At 32.4% G+C, this 22045-nt stretch overlaps 1 protein-coding gene across 1 annotated transcript in view; it reads left to right on the top strand.

Annotated features, from left to right (window-relative positions):
- Positions 1-2085: 2085 nt before the first annotated feature.
- Positions 2086-22045, top strand: part of LOC142329500 (E3 ubiquitin-protein ligase MYCBP2-like) — a 145412-nt gene continuing 125452 nt past the window's right edge. The window contains exons 1-3 of the mRNA XM_075374174.1: positions 2086-2404; positions 4808-4892; positions 19584-19823. Coding sequence (XP_075230289.1) covers positions 2334-2404; positions 4808-4892; positions 19584-19823 — 396 coding nt within the window. The 5' untranslated portion in view covers positions 2086-2333. The remainder of the gene's footprint in view (positions 2405-4807; positions 4893-19583; positions 19824-22045) is intronic.

A 22045-nucleotide genomic window follows, 5' to 3' on the forward strand; every position in this document is an offset into this window, starting at 1 on the left:
AATTTTTTGTTTTGTTTTCATTATACCATCTATTATGCACAAATGTCAATTTCATGATGAAACTCAATACAATAAATTACTGTAACAGGACCAGTATAATGGAGCAAGGTAACAGATTTCTTCCAATTAAGAAGAAAGAAAGAGAAAATAATTTTAACAATAATCTAGAGAGAACTAAAAGAGATTCTTTTCTGAGAGTAATGGGTTTGTTTAACAATCTGTTCCTTGTAATACAGACAATGGCACCTCCAAAATCTGTTTAACCAGAAGAGTTACTAGACCAAAATATGAACTTATAGACAAATGTAAAGGCACAGACAAAAACATTATGCTCAGCAGTAAAGAGATGAGTCAGGTACTGGTTCTGCAAACCAAGTATTAGCAAGGAGAAGTTCAGTAGTTATGATAACAGTTAGTAGTTCTGTGAGGCCATGTTCAGCACATTCGTGATAATAGCAATATCTGTAATCATGTGGTAACTGCAAGTATACCAGTGTGGACAGTGGGTGAATACAAGAAGGTTTTTCAGTGAGTTATTAGTTAAGAGTAATGAAAGTGAACAGTATTATATTCATTCGTGAATTGTATTTGAGTGTATAATCAAAAAATAGAAAAATTTGTTACTAAACCTGCCCAATTTCAGAAATCGAGCCTATTGTTTATTTCTATTTTTTGATTATTATATGGAATGTCTTATATCACAGTCCGTTTTAATAATTTTAAAATAAGTGTGCATCAAGACACATTTAAGCTAGACATACACTTAATGAAATAGATAAAAATTTTATTCTGAATTGTATGTAATAATTCATATGCATATAAAAATCCTTTTTATTGATATCATCAGGAGTTTGTAGAGATTGTATTGTGCATGGAAAAAATATAGGTGTCCCTGCATTTTCCTTGATTGATCAAAGGAAATTATGGTAAAAACTTGATCATCATAAAACAATAAAAAAATAGATGTGGTCAAAGTTCAATTGAGTTTCAAATAAATTTGTGGGAGAATCTTTTTAAATTGTCCAGTACTTAATAAAAAATGGCAACAGAAGCATAGTAAGACATTTTCTCATAAGCCGAATTATTGTGATGAGGTAGTACGAAAAACAGTATTATTGTCTGATTTCTGAGGTGGATATTTTTTTAAGAATATGTGACATCAGTTTTATCCAAGATTGCATATTCAGAAATTTAAACACAAAGATAGGTTAAAATTTTTAATTTTCTAAATATCAATCGACATGATTCATTCTTATTGGCACTAAACAGTAATGATGGCCCACTTTTGCACCTTTAAAACTTGTTTTGATTTTTGAGGGAGCCCAACAGATGAAATTATATTTCAAATGGGCCTATAATATACATATACATAATAATGATAAGTTTAGTGTTTTGTCGAGGCACTTGAAAGAAAAGCGTTTCAGTTTGATTTTATTGCAAACAAAAAGGGTAGTTATACATATAGAATCCGTTAATTATTGAACTCTATTAATCCTGACATTTTAGAAGTAATTTGATGCATTGTGTTTGCTTGTGCAGTTATAAATATGATTACTGCAAACGGGTTTCCAAGGTGTAGTTAAATATTCCGAAGATAAAGTTTGACTTATGAATGAAACTATTTAACTATGTGGACTACGTCCAACGGAATTTTCAAACAGCACCACCTATTCAATATTGGTACAACGAGTTTCGTTTGAATGAAAACCAGGTGGGTTTGTTGGCCTTCTATATCTTTTGGCTATGATCGAATGTGTTTGTAATGAAATGTAGTTTTACCGAGTTCATTTTCAAACCCAATTTTTTTACTTAGTTACTTAATCATTTTTATTTAGTACAAAATACAAACTTATTTAAAATATCGCAATTTTAAGTAAGAGTAGGAAGTTACATATTATTATTTTTTTTAATTTCACTTTTTGCCATGAAAAAGACTTAACATCATTAAATCAGTTTTCATCGCGTTCCGTGTTATTATTAATGAATAATATGGCAACGTTGTAGTGATTTTAAACTTTCAGACGCTGTTGACAGTATTTTTTCTGAACGCGAGTATTGACAGTGTTCTTTCATGAAAGTGTACGTTTTAAGCGTGGAATTTCCCTTTTAACTGTTTGCAGTGGTATGTATTGATCAATATTGGAGGGAACAGTGTTGTGTAGTTTTATTCCCATTTTAAAATGGTCGATTACTTTTTCAACGATTATACGTTTTATTAGGTTGTAATTGGTTGAATTTGTTTGAAATTAATGTTACCGGTTAACAGTCGTTGCTGTTTATCCATCTGTTTAAAGCGGTGATAAGAGGGCTTATTCAAATTCTCTTTCGTTAAGATGTTTCCAGAACCCGATGTAATTGGAAGATATTTTCATGAATTGTTCAGAGTGTTTCCCGATCAACAAAAGTAAGTTATTGAAGCTGATATGTTTTATTTGATAACTATTTCTTACCACTTTTTTTAGGTTCATAAATTATTTTGGGGAACTAATACGCGTGTTAAGTTTTTTGTGCCAAAAATATAGTTTTATTGTATGTATTTTATGTAGTTAAACAAAATAATAAACCCATGTTTATACAAACCCATGCGATATACAATTTCCAGATTAATTTAAAGCTAGTTTAAAAAAAATAAATTTAACTAACCAAAAAATTTTACGAGTTGTGATATACAGCTGCACACTTGCATTACAGATCTGCTATTAGACAAAACCTTACATTTTTAAGTGTGCTTTATTTTATAATTTTTATACAAAAAACCTATTTGATTATACGTATATTATTATACGTATTTTTCAATTTTTATTTACTTGGACTACTAGTTTTATTCATATAAGTAGTTGAACTCTGTTCTTAATTTGTCTTTTGTTATCTTAATGTAATGAATCATAAAATGTATGTTTTGTAAATGGTAAAAAGAAATTTCCTTTTTTTTGGATTGTATGTAGTACAATGAAATGAATGTTTACACTAAATTAGATGTGAGGAAGGTTATAGATATTCATTGTTCAAATACTAATGATTTTTGGATGAAAATTTAATCCTTATTTCTGTACTCTGAATTAGTTGATTTACCCATATTTTTATGTATGTGTTTAAATGAATTCTGATCAGACCAGCTATACTTTAATTCTAATGACTCATTTCCCAGCCACCATTCTGTTGTTGGATCCTAATATAAAATATGTGGCTTTGGTGTTTGGATGTAACAAACGATAGATATGAATGGTAAAGCATATAGATTCTTACTTAAAACTGCACAAAAATCTGAAAACCCAAATTAATGAAAAATATCATTTGGTTAAGTAGTCATTTTTTACTACCTGTCTTAGTAAATAGAGGTGTGGAAAAGTAAAGTAAGGCTTCATTACAAATACAGTTACTTACATAAATATGTTTCCTTCCCTTTTTATATATTAATATATACTCAATTTTAATTAGGTTTTTGGTTTTGAGTTGTGCAACTCGACTGAACCAAAAGTGTCAAAAAAAGCCCAAAATCCTCCAAAACTTGGAATTTGGACTTTCTTAATAACCCCCCTTATTGTGAGCTTTTCAACGATATATCATAAGTGGCACTTATTTTCATTAGTTCTAGTTAACAGCCAAATAACATTTTAATTAATGAAATATTTGTATGTTACATGGGAGGAAGGCATATCGGTTCGAATCAGACTTCATCTCCTTTTTTTTTAATATATTTTTTTAACTTTTTTTTTTTTTTTTAAATATATTGATTTATTAATAATATTAACCCATGATTGTAAAAAAAGTTTTACAATAAATAATGTATTCAGTAACAACAATAAAAAAAAAGAAAAAATCAGAAGTTATTAGTGAAATAAAATTTTACAACACACCGGAAATCTAAAACGTTTGTTAATCAGCAACTCATGAAGATACGAGTAATACTGATCTAGTAATATGAATAATAAAGGGACTTTTACACTATCCTAATATTTCATGTAAGATTGTTGAATTAATTATTGTATAAATATTTGATGTTAATAAAAACGAATATTTCAGCAATTGTGTAGCTGCCCACGTTATTAAAGAATTGGAGGATGAAATTTCACTTTCAAATGAAATAAGTTTAAATGAAGTGCAGCAAAAAATGTATATTTGCAATTTAATAGGCATACAAAGAAGTTATGTGGTATCCATATCAGATTTTTTTACAATTCAATTAAATGTTGTACATAGAATGTTAAATCTATTGTTTAAGCTTATTATTATAAGGTGGCAGTTGCTGTTTGAATTAGTTGTCTATTTTTGAAATTAAGAAGTTCATGTAAGGTTTATTTAAATTTTTAATTTGTAAGTCTAATTTTTTTCCACTTTTTATAATTATTTAAACATTTTGTTTATTGCAATTAAATACATTTTATTATTTTGTAATGAAAAATACCAAATTAATAATTTAATAAAAAAATATAATTAGTTTAATTCGAATGTGTGTTTCCATATTTATATGTTCTAAGATATTATATATATTTTTTTATAACTATCTTTATCCAAAGTGGTATAAAATTTATTATGGTTTTCTTTCAATCTATAAAAGGTGATTTCATAAATTCCTAGAAATTTCTTTATTTGAAATATGTTGTTATGCATTGTTTCATATCATTTATTTTTAAAGAACAAAGTTAAATTTAAATATTTTACCTGTAAGCTGTAAGTTTTCCTTTTTACTTCTTCGTACAGTCTCTGCATTGCTGTGTATTTATAACATAACATTTGTGTAACAGTTAGTATCTATAACATGAATGTTGTTGTTAGGAATTTAATTTTTTCTTTGTTTTATTTGTAGAAAGAAAACAGAATGGAAGAAAAATAAAAAGGGAAAAATTTCAAAAGGGAAATTAGTAAAAGGCAAAGAAAAACGAAAGCCTAAAGTAAGTTAGTTTGTCAACTATGTTGACTGTTTTTATTAATATTAAGTGCAAGTTATTTACTAATGTATGATATCTTTCTGAATGTAGGTAATAAAGTATAAGTAAAATGTTTAATATGCAATGTTTGTTGTTTGGAATCTACTAAAGGATATAGTCTTAAGTACATGACATGGTTGTTACAAAATACTGCATATTTCCATAAGTATTATCAATTGATTTATAATCGGTTGTTTAACTAATATTGTGTTTATGCTGTAAAAATATTGCTAAGTGCAGAATTATTTCTATCATTTGGCTAACAGTACTTTCCAATACATTGTTTTGAAAATAACATTCAGTAATATAGTTTTTGGTTTTATAGGGTGTTACTAAGAAATTTAGTTTTGATTGTCAAGAAATTTGGTAATGGTTTTGTGTAGACTGAGTGGGTTTACACATGTGGTTTAAAAAACAGTCAAAATTAAAGAAATTATTTTAATAAACTTTCTTTGTTTTCATAATCCTGATAGAAATCTTGACTTAGTCTTAGATTAGATTTGTTTATTCTGTTTAGCTGAAAAGTAATTTTTTTTGTCCAGAATGTATTTTACAAATAAACAATAATAAAAATTAAAATCCATGAAATTTGTAACAATTTTTTCAAAACTGCCTATGACTTTTCCCCTTGATTAAAGTGTTTTGTGATATTTTGACTAAGTGGGTTGTTTCAAAATATCCCAAGGGAGGTATGCATGTTGATTAACAACATGCAGGTTGTCCAGATAATGTGAGGCTTTTACCGCAGCTATATCATTTTAGATTGACAAGCTGATTCTAGGAGCTTACCAGAATTATAATTGAAGTTATTTTAAAATATTGTAACTATTGAACTGTTCATTATTCAAAACAAAATGCATGTAGAATGTTCTTTGGCTGATTCATGGTGAGACTTAGCATTAATCTCAAAAAATATCAAGCCTGACCTGGAGCATATAAAATTTAAAAAAAAAATGCCATTCAATCTTCAATATTTTACTGAAATGTGTTTTAAAAGCATCTACTCATCATTTTTGCAGACACTAATTTTGTTTAATATATTTTTTCTATTTGTATGTAATGAAGGAAATTTAAGATCTAAATGAAAACTATTCAAAAAGCTTTTTAAACTTTGAAAACCTTCATATATTTACTATGTGTACTTAATAGAAAACATTTAGGGATCATTGTTTATCAAAATTATTCAAATTTGATTTGCAGAGTACCATTTTTTTGGCAGCATTCATAATGGCCTCTCTCATAGAACTGGAGAGTACTAGATGTGTTTTTCAATTTCACGAAGCAGAATCTGACAATTCAGTGTAATTTTGGCACCCAGTTCAAAAACGAGAACCTCCTAGTACACTTACAATTTATTCTTGTCACCAGAATTTTTTGGTGACTTTTATTTAGGTTGAAAAATCTATTTACCCTTAAAAAAGTTAAAGTAATTTTTTTTTTTTTTTGCTGAAACCTCTAATATGGTCTGAATGAGCTCTATTGCAGTCTGAAGCCTCTAGTGGTATGTATCTCATTTCACAGTTATATGAAGAAGACCATGGAAGACTTTAACATCAAAGACAATGTGTTACTGCAATACTGTACTGTGATATATGAAATAACCATTTACTCAGTTGATAGACTGGTCAAACTGGAAAGCAGAACCTATTTCATTACCATTGATTTTTTTAGCTATAACTCTATTCAGTTTTTTTTTTATGTTGAGGTTTCATTAAAGAGCCAGTATAATATAGTTCACCCTTATGTTAAAGTCCTAAAAATCATTTCACCTCGATAGCTGTAGAAGTGATGCAAGATAGGGTAAATTCAGTTCAGCTAGAAATCAGTTTATTACAGAAATGATTTTAACAAAACCTTTTGGTTATCATAACCCTGATAGAAGTCTTGACTCAGATTATATTTTTTTATTCTGTGTAGCTGAAAAGTAGGTTTTTGTCCAGAATGTTACTTTTCTTCTTGAAGAAAATAATGTTTTGTGGTTTTTTTGCTTAGAGTGGGTTGTTTCAAAATATCCTAATGAAGAAAAGTTATAGAAATAACTTATAGTAGTTATACAAGTATTTGAAAAACATGTGTGAAATAATTTAAAAAAATTAATAGAGTTCTGTTATGTTATTAACTAAGAATCAGGTAGCGGAAGAGTATATTAATCTTAGTATATATTAGAAGGCCTTCTAAATAACTATCTCAGCTCCAGATTGGAATTTAATGCTGATATTTTTTGGGAAACAATAGATTCCAGGCAGGTTTATAGGCAGCACCTTCATCAGTTGGTACAAATGTATACAGGATTCTGTAACTCTTGTAAGTGTTAATAAAATAGGTAAAAAGTGTTCAAAATCAACCACAAGAGAACAACAAACAGTGAATATTTACAAAAATGGTTTAGCTTCTTATGAAAGGTCACGTCATTTTGTTCACTAATAAGACATACACTAACATTATAGCCAGTAATACAGCATTGTAATGCACTTTTCTGTATATAAAAGTTATTTTCACTAGTAAATATTCATTAATTGATATGTTCATATATTTTACTATTTTCTTATAACATAAAATGAAACTGCCCCTTTTATTCTCTTCAGACAGCAAGCAGGTGTACGTTTCGTCTATATTTTGTCAGATTGTGCAAAATGTTTGGCAGCGAGCTATTAGAAAACAATAGCAAATGTATTACTGAGTCTCCTTTTCACAAAAACAAAATGATGTAAAAAAAAATACCTCTGAAAAACATTTACATTTAAAAGGTAACCCTCAAAAAATAATCCTCGACAGGGAGTCAATTAAGACTTTTGGGGGTTGGCGTCCCCAAGGCCCAAGTGGCCCTCTTTAGCTTTTCTTCCCATTACCCACAGAGCTGCAGAGCACTTTATACTATACACATACACTACACCAAGAACACTACAGAAATTACAACATGTAACTCCTACACAACATCTTGCACTTACACTAAGTGGTGTTATGACACCTTACAAAATGCAACTGTAACCTAAGGTGGAACCTATCGTGCTTATGGGTGGATGGCTCTACTTAGTGAGCTAAAACGATATCCTCTGGGCACCTGGGCGAACCCATTTGTATTTAGCTGTAGCCCCTGAATGTGTGGGCTCTGCAGAGGTGGTCTTGTGTTTCCCCGGTACTCTGGGAACAAAATTACAAGTCTTCCAATAAACCCTGTGATGATTGGTGGTCCATCTGAAAAAACATCACACGATGTCCTATAAAAAGATCTCACTCAGCTTTGTCTGATGAAGATAAAACTCTGTAAAAGATGTATTAAATGGTGATGAATCCCACCTACAGTTTAACAACATTAGATTTAATTTTTTTTGCTTCAGTCATTTGACTGGTTTGATGCAGCACTCCAAGATTCCCTATCTAGTGCTAGTCGTTTCATTTCGGTATACCCCCTTACATCCTACATCCCTAACAATTTGTTTTATATACTCCAAACATTGCCTGCCTGCACAATTTTTTCCTTCTACCTGTCCCTCCAGTATTAAAGTGACTATTCGAGAAGCCTTAATACATGGCCTATAAGTCTGTCTCTTCTTTTAACTATGTTTTTCCAAATGTTTCTTTCTTCATCTATTTGCCGCAACACCTCTTTATTTGTTACTTTATCCACCCATCTGATTTTTAACATTCTCCTGCAGCACCACATTTCAAAAGCTTCTAATCTTTTCTTCTCAGGTACTCCGATCATCCAAGTTTTACTTCCATATAAAGCTATGCTCTTTACATATACTTTTCCTGACATTTAAATTAATTTTTGATGTAAACAAATTATATTTCTGACTAAAGGCTCATTTCATCTGTGCTATTCGGCATTTTATATTGCTCCTGTTTCATCCATCTTTAGTAATTATACTTATAGTAACATATATTCTACCTCCATAATCTTTTCTCTTCCAATTTTTATATTCAGTGGTCCATCTTAGTTATTTCTACTATATTTTATTACTTTAGTTTTGTTCTTGTTTATTTTCATACGGTAGTGGTGTAGGACTTCATCCATGCCATTCATTGTTCCTTCTAAATCCTTTTTACTCTCAGCTAGAATTACTGTATCATCAGCAAATTGTAGCATCTTTATCTTTTCACCTTGCACTGTTACTCTGGATCTGAATTGTTCTTTTACATCTTTAACTGCTAGTTCTATGTAAAGATTAAAAAGTAATGGGGACAGGGAACATCCTTGTCAGACTCCCTTTCTTATTACGGCTTCTTTCTTATGTTCTTCAATTATTACTGTTTGGTTCCTGTAAACATTAGCAATTGTTCTTCTATCTCTATATTTGAACCCTCATTTTTTTAAATGCTGAACATTTTATTCCAAACTATGTTATCGAATGCATTTTCTAGGTCTATAAATGCCAAGTATGTTGGTTTGTCTTTCTTTAATCTTACTTCTACTATTAATCTGAGACCTATAATTGTCCCTATACTTTTCCTGAAACCAAATTGGTCTTCTCCTAACACTTCTTCCACTCTCCTCTCAATTCTTTTGTACAGAATTCTAGTTAAGATTTTTGATGTGTGGCTAGTTAAGCTAATTGTTCTGTATTCTTCACATTTATCTGCTCCTGCTTTCTTTGTTATCATGACTATAAGACTCTTCTTGAAATCCGATGGAACTTCCTCTTTTTCATAAATATTACACACCAGTTTGTATAATTTATCAATCGCTTCCTCACCTGCACTGCGCAGTAATTCTACAGATAGTTTGTCTATTCCAGGAGTCTTTCTGCCATTCAAATCTTTTAATGCTCTCTTAAATTCAGAACTCAGTATTGTTTCTCCCCTTTCATCTTCTTCGACTTCCTGTTCTTCATCTATAACACCATTTTCTAAGTCATTTCCTTTGTATAACTCTTCAATATATTCCACCCACCTATTGACTTTGCCTTTCGTATTACAGATCGGTGTACCATCTTTGTTTAACACATTAGATTTTAATTTATGTACCACAAAATTTTCCTTAACTTTCCTGTATGCTCCGTCTATTTTACCAATATTCATCTCTCTCTCCACTTCTGAACTCTTTTCTTTAATCCACTCTTCTTTCGCTAGTTTTCATTTCCTGTTTATAGTATTTCTTAATTGTAGATAGTTCCTTTTACGTTCTTCATCACTAGCATTCTAATATTTTCTACGTTCATCCACCAGCTGCAATATATCTTCTGAAATCCAAGGTTTTCTACCAGTTCTCTTTGATCCGCCTAAGTTCACTACTGCTGATTTAAGAATTTCCTTTTTAACATTCTTCCATTCTTCTGCATTTTCTACCTTATCTTTTTTACTCTGACCTCTTGTGATATCCTTCTCAAAAATCTTCTTTACCTCCTCTTCCTCAAGCTTCTCTAAATTCCACCGATTCATGTGACACTTTTTCTTCAGGTTTTTAAACCCCAATCTACATTTCATTAACACTAAATTATGGTTGCTATCAAAGTCTGCTCCAGGGTAAGCTTTGCAGTCGAGTTGATTTTTAATCTTTACTTAACCATGAAATAATCTATCTGATACCTTGCAGTATCACCTGGCTTCCATGTGTATATTCTTCTATTATGATTTTTAAACTGGGTGCTGGCAATTACTAAATTATACTTTGTGCAAAACTCTATAATTTGGTCCCCTTTTTCATTCCCTTTGCCCAGCTCGTATTCACCCACTATATTCTCTTCCTTGCCTTTTCCAATGCTTACATTACTATCTCTAACTATTATTAAATTTTCTTCTCTTTTTATGTGTTTAATTGCTTTGCTAATTTCTTTGTGTACATACTACCTTATCATCATCATGGGCGCTAGTAGGCATATAGACGTTAACAATCATCGGTTTAGGTTTCAATTTTTTTCTGTTACAATGATTCTATTGTTATGCATTTTAAAATACTCTACTCTCTTCCCTATCTTTTTGTTCATTATGAAACCTACTCCCGCTTGCCCATTATTTGAAACTGTGTTAATTATTCTAAAATCTGCTGACCAAAAGTCGTTTTCCTCTTCTCACCAAACCTCGCTAATTCTTACTACATCTACGTTTATCATATCCATTTCCCTCTTTAAATTTTCTAACCTACTAACCTTTTTTAGACTTATAACATTCCACGCTACGACTCGTAGAATATTATTTTTTAATTTTCTGTCGATCCCTTCCTTAGTAGTCCCCACCCGGAGATCCGAAGGGGGACTAGTTTACCTCTGGAATATTTTCCAAGGAAGGCGCCTCCATCATTTTTATATGAAAATGCAGAGAGCTACATTTTCTTGGAAAAAAAGCAGCTGTAGTTTTCCATTGCTTTCAGCTGCGCAGTAGTCAGAGGATTGAGTGATGTTGATATGGGTGTTTAAGTCGTCCTGACCTACGCCCTTAAGAACTACTGAAAGAGCTGCTGCCCTCTTTCAGGAATCATTCCTTAGTCTGGCTCTCAACAGATAGCTCTCCGATATGGTTGCACCTTCGGTCCAGCTATTCTGTATCATTGACCACTCAAGCCCCCTCACCACTGGCAAGGTCTCATGATTCATAGGGAGAGATCAGATCTATAGTTCTCTAAAACAATCAGGAAGCTGGCTCCCCTCACCTGGAATGGAAAGGTCTCACCATTCTTTATAAGTAAAGTAATAACTGGTTGAAGTGGTTCACCAAAAAACACCAATAAGTTTAGAAACAGATTGGCACTAGTTGAGATGTTTAATGATGAACAGAGTCGATCACTCTTGTGTCTCACCAATGTGAGTAGTATCAATTTAAAAGCAGTATGCCACAATTCTTTGAATAGTAGCTGTGGTGTAATCTTCTGCCAGGACCTTTTGGAGATTGATGTGACTGAGTTTACCAATGAGCTTCATTTGCAAGGTGTTTAGGTCAATCGTATTGTGAAACATCAGCGGAGTGGAAGAACCTACTCCCTCTCTTATACAAAATTTAACCTTACCATACCAGCAGAGAAAATAAGAATAGGTTGGTTCATGTACTACCATTCATCCCCAACCGACGACGATGATTCCAGTGTCCAGGCTATAGCCACACAACATCTTGCTCGAAAACTACAGTAAGTACTCGATGTGCTAAAGAGGATCACAGTTGTACTAACTACCAAGAAGAAGAGAAATATGCACTAACTGTGGTGGATCACGTGCTGCTCGCTCACAAGATTGCCCAGCATTTAAAGAAGAGAAGGCAATTCCCAAAATTGAATCCGTGCAAAAGCTATCTTTTCCGGCCGTATGAAGAGAATATAAAAGGCACTGAACTCCTAGAACCTGGTTAAACCAGACATCTCATTTGCCATCCTACATCAAGGCATGTCCCTGCAAATGCAGGTCAACAGTGTGGATCGTGCGATGAGTGAAAACAGCTTGTTCAGATAGTATCTGATCAGGTTTCTCTCACAGCCACTATTTCTGAGCTCAAACAAGAAGAAGGGTATTCTTGCTGGTAAGAGCAACAGTAGTTTACTGAAAACCACTTTAGATGGTACACCACCAAATAAAATTCCCGCTGCATCAATAACGCACCAAACTACCAAGATCACTATGAAGGGATCTATTAAAAACTTGAAGTTAAATAGACAATACAGTATCCGGCCTTTCAGGCTTCCAAGTCTCTATCACCATCTTGAGGACGCTTTCAAGGATATGGAGGCCGATTAAGTGCCTGAAGAAGCAAAGCACTTCCTAAAGGTTATTAACAACAAAAAGAAAAATGGATAGTATTTGACAAATAATCTCCATGCAATTTGTAATATAACAGGAAAAGAGTATTTATGGGTACAAATGTTAATCATTGGAGTGTTTGTGGTCTCTGTTCTCTGAGGATATTGAAATCTTGCTAAAGGAAGATCCTTTAATACTGTATCTTCAGGAGACTTACTTTTGTCCCCAGGGTGATGTGTTCATTCATCGACACATCTACAAAACTTGCAACTATCAAACTGAGGGCAGAGGATGTGAAGGTTTTCGTGAAGGAAATCTTTTATCCACCCATATTCTGCTAGCAACAGACATTCCTGCAGTCTTAGTGAAGATTTTGGCGCATTCCAAATGAATATCAGTAACTTATATCTTTGTGTCCAAATTCTGAGGTAACTGAAGACGATCTGCCACTCTGTTTTTCCAGATTCCTTTACCTTACCTAATAGTTGGCAGTCTCAATGCCCATTACTATTCATGGGGCTCTAGATCATGTTCTTCTCGAGGCACTATAGTTGATCGACTGAGGTGCAACTTAGATCTCTGCTTATTGAAAGATGGATCGTACATGGTTAAATACTTTCATGAGGTACATTTCTGTGTATCGATCTGTTCATATGTTCAGCAACTTGCCCCCATGTCTTACCTGGTATGTCTTCGAAAATTTCTTTGGAAGTGATCATAGACCAGTTATCTCAGTCTGTAATGATTTACCTCAGGTCAGCCATGCAGGTGGGTGGTTCAGAAAGCGGGACTGGGTCTAGTACAAGGATTCCTTTGGTAGGATTTCTTTGACAAGAGCAGCAGCATGATCTACCAACTTGCCAAGTTTACATACCAAATTCTCGGTAGTGTGAAGGAATTCATCCCTTTAACGTTTGGAAAGCCAAGGCAGCCTGCTGTTCCTTGGTGGGATGAAGACTGCAGGCGTGCTGTAAGAGATAGGTGCAGAGCTTTACATAATTTCAGTCGAAGACCTATGACTGAGTGCCTTTGATGAGAGTGTTCGAAGAACAGTTTGAACCGCTGATGGCCTTGGAAAATCTGAGAAGTGTCTCATCAAAGTGCAAGAGCACACATGTAACTCCAAAATTGACGGAGTTCAAGGTTTTTATGTCTGCTCTTGCAGAAGGGTTTGGGGTGTTGGTTTCTAAATCTGTTCAAGTAAAGGAGGTAATAGTCAGAGAGACTGTTCCTATGCCGGTCGTTGAACCTGCTAAGGTTCAGAGATGTTATGCTGACATTTTAAAGGACAAGAGAAATGCTAGTTTATCTCTAAAGCAACCAGAGGTCTTGTCATCAATGTGAAGGAGGGTGTTAGTAAATCCGTAAGGAGATAAGGGATGGCTTTCACGTTGTCCTGCATTCTAAGAGGTTGAACCTGAGAAATTGCAATATGAAGAAGACAAAGAAGGGGCTTGTTGTAGTAGGTGATGATAAGGAGAAAGCTCTAAAATAATTTTGGACTCAAAAAGTTGAAAAATCTGATATGAGAGCCTAAAAGGAAGAGGCGCCCTAGGATAATATCGACCGTCGTCTGGGAGAGGAGGAGGTATTAACTCTTATTAGAGTGCAGAATACCAAATTTGATGAGGCTGCTATTAAGGCAGAATGTAGATTTTTGTTTAAAATGGGTAGGCGCGACACGGAGCGCTACTGTGGAGTGTTTGAGGTAGGCCCTTCTGAGGACTTAATTACTGCGGTTAGGCTGTTCATTGATTTTGCTTCTTGTCATGTCAGCAAATACATTGATGTCCAATGGTGTTTTAAGTGATGCAAGTTTGGCCACAGGGCTAAGTTCTGTGATCATTTGTGCTCATTGTGGTGTGGAGAGGCACAGGCATGAGTATTGTTCCAAGAAAGCTGATCCTCCATCATGTGTTAACTGTAAACATTTTAGGAAAGAACATAAGCACTCTGTTGATAGTAAAGAGTGTGGTACTTACTTGAGAGCTGATGTATTTTATCTCCCTCAATGGTTAGTTTTGATCAGTTAAATGTACAGGGTACTTATTTAGTTCAAGTTGAGCAAGTGGCCTTTGCGTCGTAAGTTGAACGTTGTCATGTTGTAACATCCTTATATTGTATCTGGTGACTTGCCAGATTTTGCAGGATGGAAGTGATTTTACTGCGGATCTGTCAGCATGTCTGCTGACAACAGATAACAACTACTACTACACTTCCCAAAAAAATTAAAGCAACTAAGCATTTAAGCTCTACTTGAAACTTCAAGCTTAAACATTTTTTTTCTCCCCTCCATACAGTAATTTTTCGCAAAGTTAGTATTTTGAAAATCAGTAAAAAATGTTCTTTATTCGTGAAAAATGTTCTTAGCTTAATTATGAGTTGATGGAATTTCAAAACCATCTAATTGTCATTATTTTCAAATTTACAAAAGTAAGTTTTTTCATTACTACAAAAGTATACTAGTGGAATAATAGAAAAAACAAAGAAACTGCTGGAATGGTCAAATCTAACAGGCTGTGCTATGTACAGAATGAAATTAATGTGAACCAACATGATTCTGGTTAGGTTAGAAATTTTTGTGTCAAGATTGTGTTGTGTGTGTTTAACATAACTTTTATAGTGATTGTATTTGATCACAACAAAAATTAGACTATTATGAATTTTGAGCCATTCACTATTTATTAGCTATCAAACTTTAATGTTTTTTATTATTGAATAATGGTATTTTTTAATAAACCTTTAATATTTTGTCAAAACTACTGCAAAAGTAGCTAGTCACAATTTTCAGTCGTTATTTAATATTATTGGAGTGTGGTATACTAATTATTTCCTTATTTAGTATTGTATGATTTTTTTTTAAATTTCAATAATAAAGACAACATCAAAATCATTATTATTACAAACAAAAAAACAGGCTTCGCATTTCCTGAACATTTTAGGTTGCTTTAAGTAGATGGTTTTGCAACTCATTGACTCAAATGAGAATAATATAGATACATACCTTCTGTGCTAAAAACATTGGTAATATCCATTTTAGATTGCTCTTGTTGTCTGAACTAGCTCAAATTCATCAACTAACTCAACTGGCTCACTTGTATTAATTACAGTTTTTAAATAGGGAATAGAAGGTACTAGAACTTTCCTGCTAAATTCAACCTAAAACAGTCTATAATCTTTTATCTAGACCTTGAACTGCCAGTTCCCCATTCATTCACCAGGGAGTGCTCCCCACAACTTCAAACATGGTATCTTTCCATGCATTACTGTTATATATAACCTACTGATATTGACCTATAATTTTTTGTTTGACAAAATGAGCCAGCAGGGCAAGCGCCCACCGTGGTTATGCCTATGACCCATCTAAAATCGTGGTAAAATGACTGGGTTCACGTTTTCTGTAGAGAAAACAATGTGCACTTGCCTTTTCTAGTTGAGGGAACATGTTGACCCTCATCTGTTTTTACTTGGTGAACCAGGTTGAAGCATGCTCGCGGGTTAGATTTCTAGGATTGTAAATTGACCAATGACTACATGGATAACACATTTGAAGGAGTCTAATATTTTTAAAATGTCTAAAAATACTAGACATGCTGAGAGTTGTATCTAATACTTGTTGAGAAGCTGATTGAGTAAGCATATTACATTTCTACTGAGCTCTGGTTCATTCACGCTTAGACTACGGTTCATAAATGCATCTTGCTAAAGGTGCATTTCATTCAAGCTCTGAGGGAAAAGTGGTCACGGAAAACTGAGGGAAAGTAGTTGTCCATCCCTTTGGAATAGACGAAAGCAAATGATCTGCTCTTATGTAGCTTGTATTAAAGCGCAAAAAAATCATCCAATATGTAATGCAGTGTTTTCTAACCAACATCTGAATCGATACCAACAACAATCGAGATCTTTTGCTTCACTAGGCATACAGCTTAGCAGCTTCTTAGTGCTAATTAAACAATTATTTCCAGTTCTTACAGTTGCTTCATGTTATTACCCCCTTGGCGGCCTTCTCTCGTTAATAACTGGTTTGGTCTTTGTTGGTATCATAAAAAGAACACAAATTCAGTTAAATTATGAGAAAAATTCTGTATTATTGTAAATAGAATGGATCCTGATCCTGTAGTTTATTCAAACGATTCTAGAAACATTAGTTCTGTTAGTTGTGCTTTTGTGGTTGGCAACAGAACATACATATTTGGCCTTCCCAGCATCATCAGTATTTTTGTTGTGGAGCTATGTGCTATTAATAAGGTCTTAAATATAATTAGCTCAATATTTCGACATGTATTTGCTTGCTCAGATTCCATGAGTGCCTTACAGGCGATTAGTAAGTGACATGTACTTTTTTCTGTTTAGCCTCCGGAACTACTGTAAGGTATTACTTCAGACAATAAATGAGGATGATATGTAAATAAAGTGTAGTCTTGTACAGTCTCAGGTCAATCATTGCTGAGATGTGTGGTTAATTTGAACTCAACCGCCAAAGAACACCGGTATTCACGATCTAGTATTCATAGTGACATACTCCAGACACCCTTGTCTGTGAGATTCAGTGTGTTATTTCACAAATGACCCAGTGTATTACAACTGTAGCTTCTGTATCTGCAGCCTTATTGGGATTTCAGGCAGTGAGTGTGCTTACAATGCGGCAAAAGAGGCTTGTTTCCAGCCTCCTTTCACTAATTGCATTGTTTCAAATGATCTTGTCTTTATTCTAAAGAGGGTTCATGATGAGTGGCAAAGTGAATGGAATGCTACCATCAACAATAAATTTTGTAAAATTAAGAACATTGTGTCACTGTGGAGCTCCTCATATAGAAATTACTGTTGAGAGGAGATTTGTCATTTGCGAATAGGGCACACTAGGCTCACTCATAGATATCTAATGACTCAAACAGATGCACCCATTTGCACTCACTGCATCTGCAAAATAACAGTGCACTACATACTTTTTGATTTTTTCTGTAACGTGGGTGGCTTTGCATTGCAAGTTTAAATTGGGGGCTGCAATACTAAGTCTTTTGGGAAACAATGAGACAGTGTTATCTAATCTTTTATTATTTATCAGGGCTGTCTGTTTATATTCAAATGTTTGAGTATTTAGTTGTAGCTTTCAGCTATTTATACCATTTGGCATATGGCAGGTGTTAATCTTTACTGTTTTAATTTAGATTATTGATGTAATACTTCATTGTGGATTTATCTCTGTTTTTGGATTTTTATTTTTTAATGGTTATATTTCTTTTATTATTTTAGTTTTCATCTTAGTTTTAATTTTATTTTATTATTATATTTGTAATCTGAGAAGGGGCATTTTTTTGTTATATTTTTGTCCTGGGCAATGATAATGCAAAAGCGTTTTGTCTCCCAAAAAAAAAAATTGTTTCCCCCGAATCCAAAAATAATTTATATGCAAAGAAACTGGATGCTATTTGCTACTCTGAAACTTCTCTAAAACACAATTTTTTGCTTCAAATGGAGAGTTGATGTTTATAAATATGTGTTTATAATGTTTACTAAATTAAGTCATCCAAAAACTTGAAAAATATTACAAAAATTTTTTTGCTACAAGGCTGTTTCAAAATATAACAAACACTGGTTTAGAAAAAAAAACCCAAAAAAGCAAGCTATTAGTTGTTAAGAGCAATATCTATTACAGTAACATTATTGTGCAATTTATTATTTGTAATTGAAACATTCTCATGGCAAGTTAATTTTTGTAATTTTTTTCAGGTGTTTGTACGACTTAATTTATTAATTTTTTTTTCTGAAGCAAAAAATTGTGTTTTAGAGAAATTTAAGAGTAGCAAATAATATTCAATTTCTTTGTATATCAATTTTTAAGGCAAACAATTGTTTTTTTTGGGGGTTTGCATTATTCACCTTTTTTTTATATCATTCTGTTTTTGTGATAAGGAGATTCACTAACACTTATAGAATGAAATTGTTTTTTTTTTGTTGGTTGTTGTGGTATCAGTTATTTTTGTTATATCTTGTTAATGTGAATGTTGAGTATTTATTTTTCTTTAAGAAAAATATATAGGGATCTCCTAAATTTCTTGGTCAAATTTCTTAATAAATGCCTAAATCATCTACCTGAATTCAATTGATTTTCTATTTATATGTGTAATTTATTAAAACAGTCTTTACTTGCTTTTCTTTAACTAACAATTTTTTTTCATATTTGTTCTCAAATCTTGCATTCTTAATTTAACATACTTCCTGACATTGCCAATTGATGAAATTTTGCACAGTTACTAAGGTCGGGTGAAAATAGCATATTCCACCATTACTTTTGTAAACATCCCCCTGTACGGGGATAAATTAAGGATGCGGGTGTAATAATTTAAGTAAATGAAATAAAAACTTCACTATTTCGTTTCTTTGTATAGTAAATGTTTGAAAATTTATTTGATATTTTATAAATATATTAGAAATTTCAATATATGATGTTATCTTTTGAAATCCAAATTAAACTCATGCAATGTATGAAAATAATTTGATTAAAGCATGACTAAAAAGTATAAAGAAAGTTTTGAAAAATGTTTGTAATATTATATCATAATTAACCTTTTTATACATATCCTAGTATTTTCTGAACCCTAAAAGCTTGCGCCATCTGCGTAAGCTCTGTACTTGTCTGAGAAGAATAAAAATGGCCGTTTCATTTTGTGTGATGAGATAGGAATATAAACATGTGAACATTAATGAATATTTAATAGTGAAAATAGCTTTTATGTAAAGAAAAGTGCATAACGAAGCTGTATTATTGTTTATCATATTAGTGTAGTTTTTTTAGTGAACAAAAAGTTCATCTTTTTGTGTTGCAACTGACTGATCTACACCTGTTAAACTGTGTACTAGGATTCATTGACTTACTTTAGCAAGTTTTCCACTATATTTATTTTTGTTATGTGTCAAATTATTATAAAAAGAAACATCTACATAGGAAAATTAATTTTACAAAGTATTATTTGGTTGCTTGTTTATTCAGTTGGATGGCGTTGGGGACTTATGTATGGTACCAGAAGTTGAACTTGCAGGCAATGCATCATGTTTTGCAGTTTTTGCAACTGTCCGACTGGCAGTTCTTGAACGATGGATGAAAGAAGCTTGTGAAATATATTTATCATCATCAGGTAGCTCACCCGGTGCTCTTGCAGTGACAGATGTTGATAGTGATGTTGAAGAATCTTCTGAACGACTTCAGGTTGCATTACCGCGAATATCAAAGGTAACACTTCTGCTATATTCTCATTTGTTATTTATTTATGACTAGAGATTTTAACAATTTTATAATAAAAAATATAATACAAGAGTTAATCTGTAAACTGTACAGATGTTAGCATTTAATACTGCAGACAGAAGGTAAGTTGTCAGTTCATGCCTAGTAAATGTAAAATTAGATTGTATTGAATAAACCAGCGTAACATATTCAATTACACACATAAAAAGTTTCCTAAACTTTTTAAAAGGTGTGCTGTTAACACTGCTGCTGGAGTCTGGTGAAGGAAGAGGTAATATATTTATTTACTAGGTGCTATTGGCAGTTTCACCTGCACACTTGAACTGTAGCTTGAGCCCTTTGTTACTCATTTGTTTGATTTTGAGTTTCAGCAGTTCTGAATGCTGTTTAAAGTTCAGCTTCTGGGTCTTTTTTTAGTTTATTTTTTTCTATTATAAAAAGAATTTATCAAAATCAGTGCAGTAGTTTTTACATGATTGAGTAACAAAGAAACATTCAGATTTATATATTAGTATGATTTTTACTCCGATAGACCTTTGAAAGGAAAATGCATTCTTACTGTAGACTTGATGCTACACTGCGTTGTACCATTTTTTAAACATTCATGACAACTATTTGAATTCATTTTTTCTGACATCTTCGCCACTTGCAAAATTTGTGCTTGAATAATTGGTCATGAAGTAGGCTTTCCTTTTGCTTACAGCTCACGAATCTTTCCCTTATGGTGTGTTTATTTTCATCAGTAGTTCTTATTTATTCATTTGCTTTTTACATTACAATAAGTTAGCTAAAAGTTTTCCCAACTTGCTGTGTTAAAATTTATTGCATTAGTTATGAAAAAAGTATGCATTACCTGTTCATATTCATTTCTTTTTATTTCCAATGTTTTACGCATTATTATACACAATATAAATTTATATGTATTTTATTTTTGTCCTTGTTTTTATTTAACTATGTTACTTTAACTACAGATAAATGCTAATAGCATAAAAGTATTTATTTTGACTTACCATAATGGAGAGACTGTTACTCTAAAAATCTTAATTGCTGAAGTCCTCTTCACTTGTAGATGAATAATCACTGTCTTCATCATACTTTTTCATAAATTGATAACAAATTCTTCTTCAACATCATCAACTAAATGTCCTTTCTCCAAAAATTCATCTTCTAGTTTTTTTACATTCTCTTATCGGTGACCAGTCTTTCTCTGTTATATTAGAAATTCTTCCTTCACAATTGTGACATTTAACTTTAATGTGACATTTCTTTGGGCCACTTATTCTTGTACATTAACTCTATCATTTCAATTGGGTTTAGACCCGAGGGGTATGGTGGCAGGCAAATGGCTATGTGACCATGAGCTTCCAAAAGGCGATCTTAAATATACGTCTTATGCCTTGGTTTGTATAACTTAACTGGAAAGTTCTGGCCTTAGCATTTTAGAATGAAATAGTATTTGCTTCTCCTCTAACCAAGATATCATTTTCAATTTCTTAGATTTTGTGGTAAGTGCCTTATCGTATTGATTATTATGGTATGCAGCATTACTCAGCACTACAACTGATCACAGAGGTAGATTTGGACAGAGTTTGTTTTCCACCCATTTCATGAAATTTTCAGGTGTCATGTTGTCATGATTAATCCTCACTTGACAACTTTTCCATATCAACAGAGTGGTTTATGAATCTCATCACCCTACCACCATGCACGATTATCACTTGGTTTCCTTTTGATGTAGGAGAATGTATGCCCTATCAGAATTGTCTATGTTTTGTTTGAGATATGAGAAGATAATATATATATATATTATTTTCATCTACATAAACAGGCGGGATGTTTTTCTTCTCTATAATGTGTTTTAAATGTGTTTTTTGTTCTCATATTTCATCATTTTTTATGACAATATTTCTATTTTTTTTTTGTCCATCGAAACCCTAAGGATTTCAACATTTTCCTGATGCTCCATACAACACCCTGAAAACTAACAGCCTCTTTTAGTTTATTACAAATACATTTAGCTGTAGGAAGCACTTTTTCTTGGAAATTGAAATCTTAAACAATTTTCCTGACTAAATATATTATCGAAACCATGTAGATTAGTAATTCTGTTTCCCCATTTATATTTTTTTGAGGTGTGAATTGAGCACTCACCCTCTAACGTCCCATTTTTTTCTTTTCTAATCATTTTAACTGTCTTGGCTAAAGCAGTT

Source organism: Lycorma delicatula, chromosome 8 (assembly GCF_047948215.1).
Source record: "Lycorma delicatula isolate Av1 chromosome 8, ASM4794821v1, whole genome shotgun sequence".
Classification (NCBI taxonomy): Eukaryota; Metazoa; Arthropoda; class Insecta; order Hemiptera; family Fulgoridae; genus Lycorma; species Lycorma delicatula.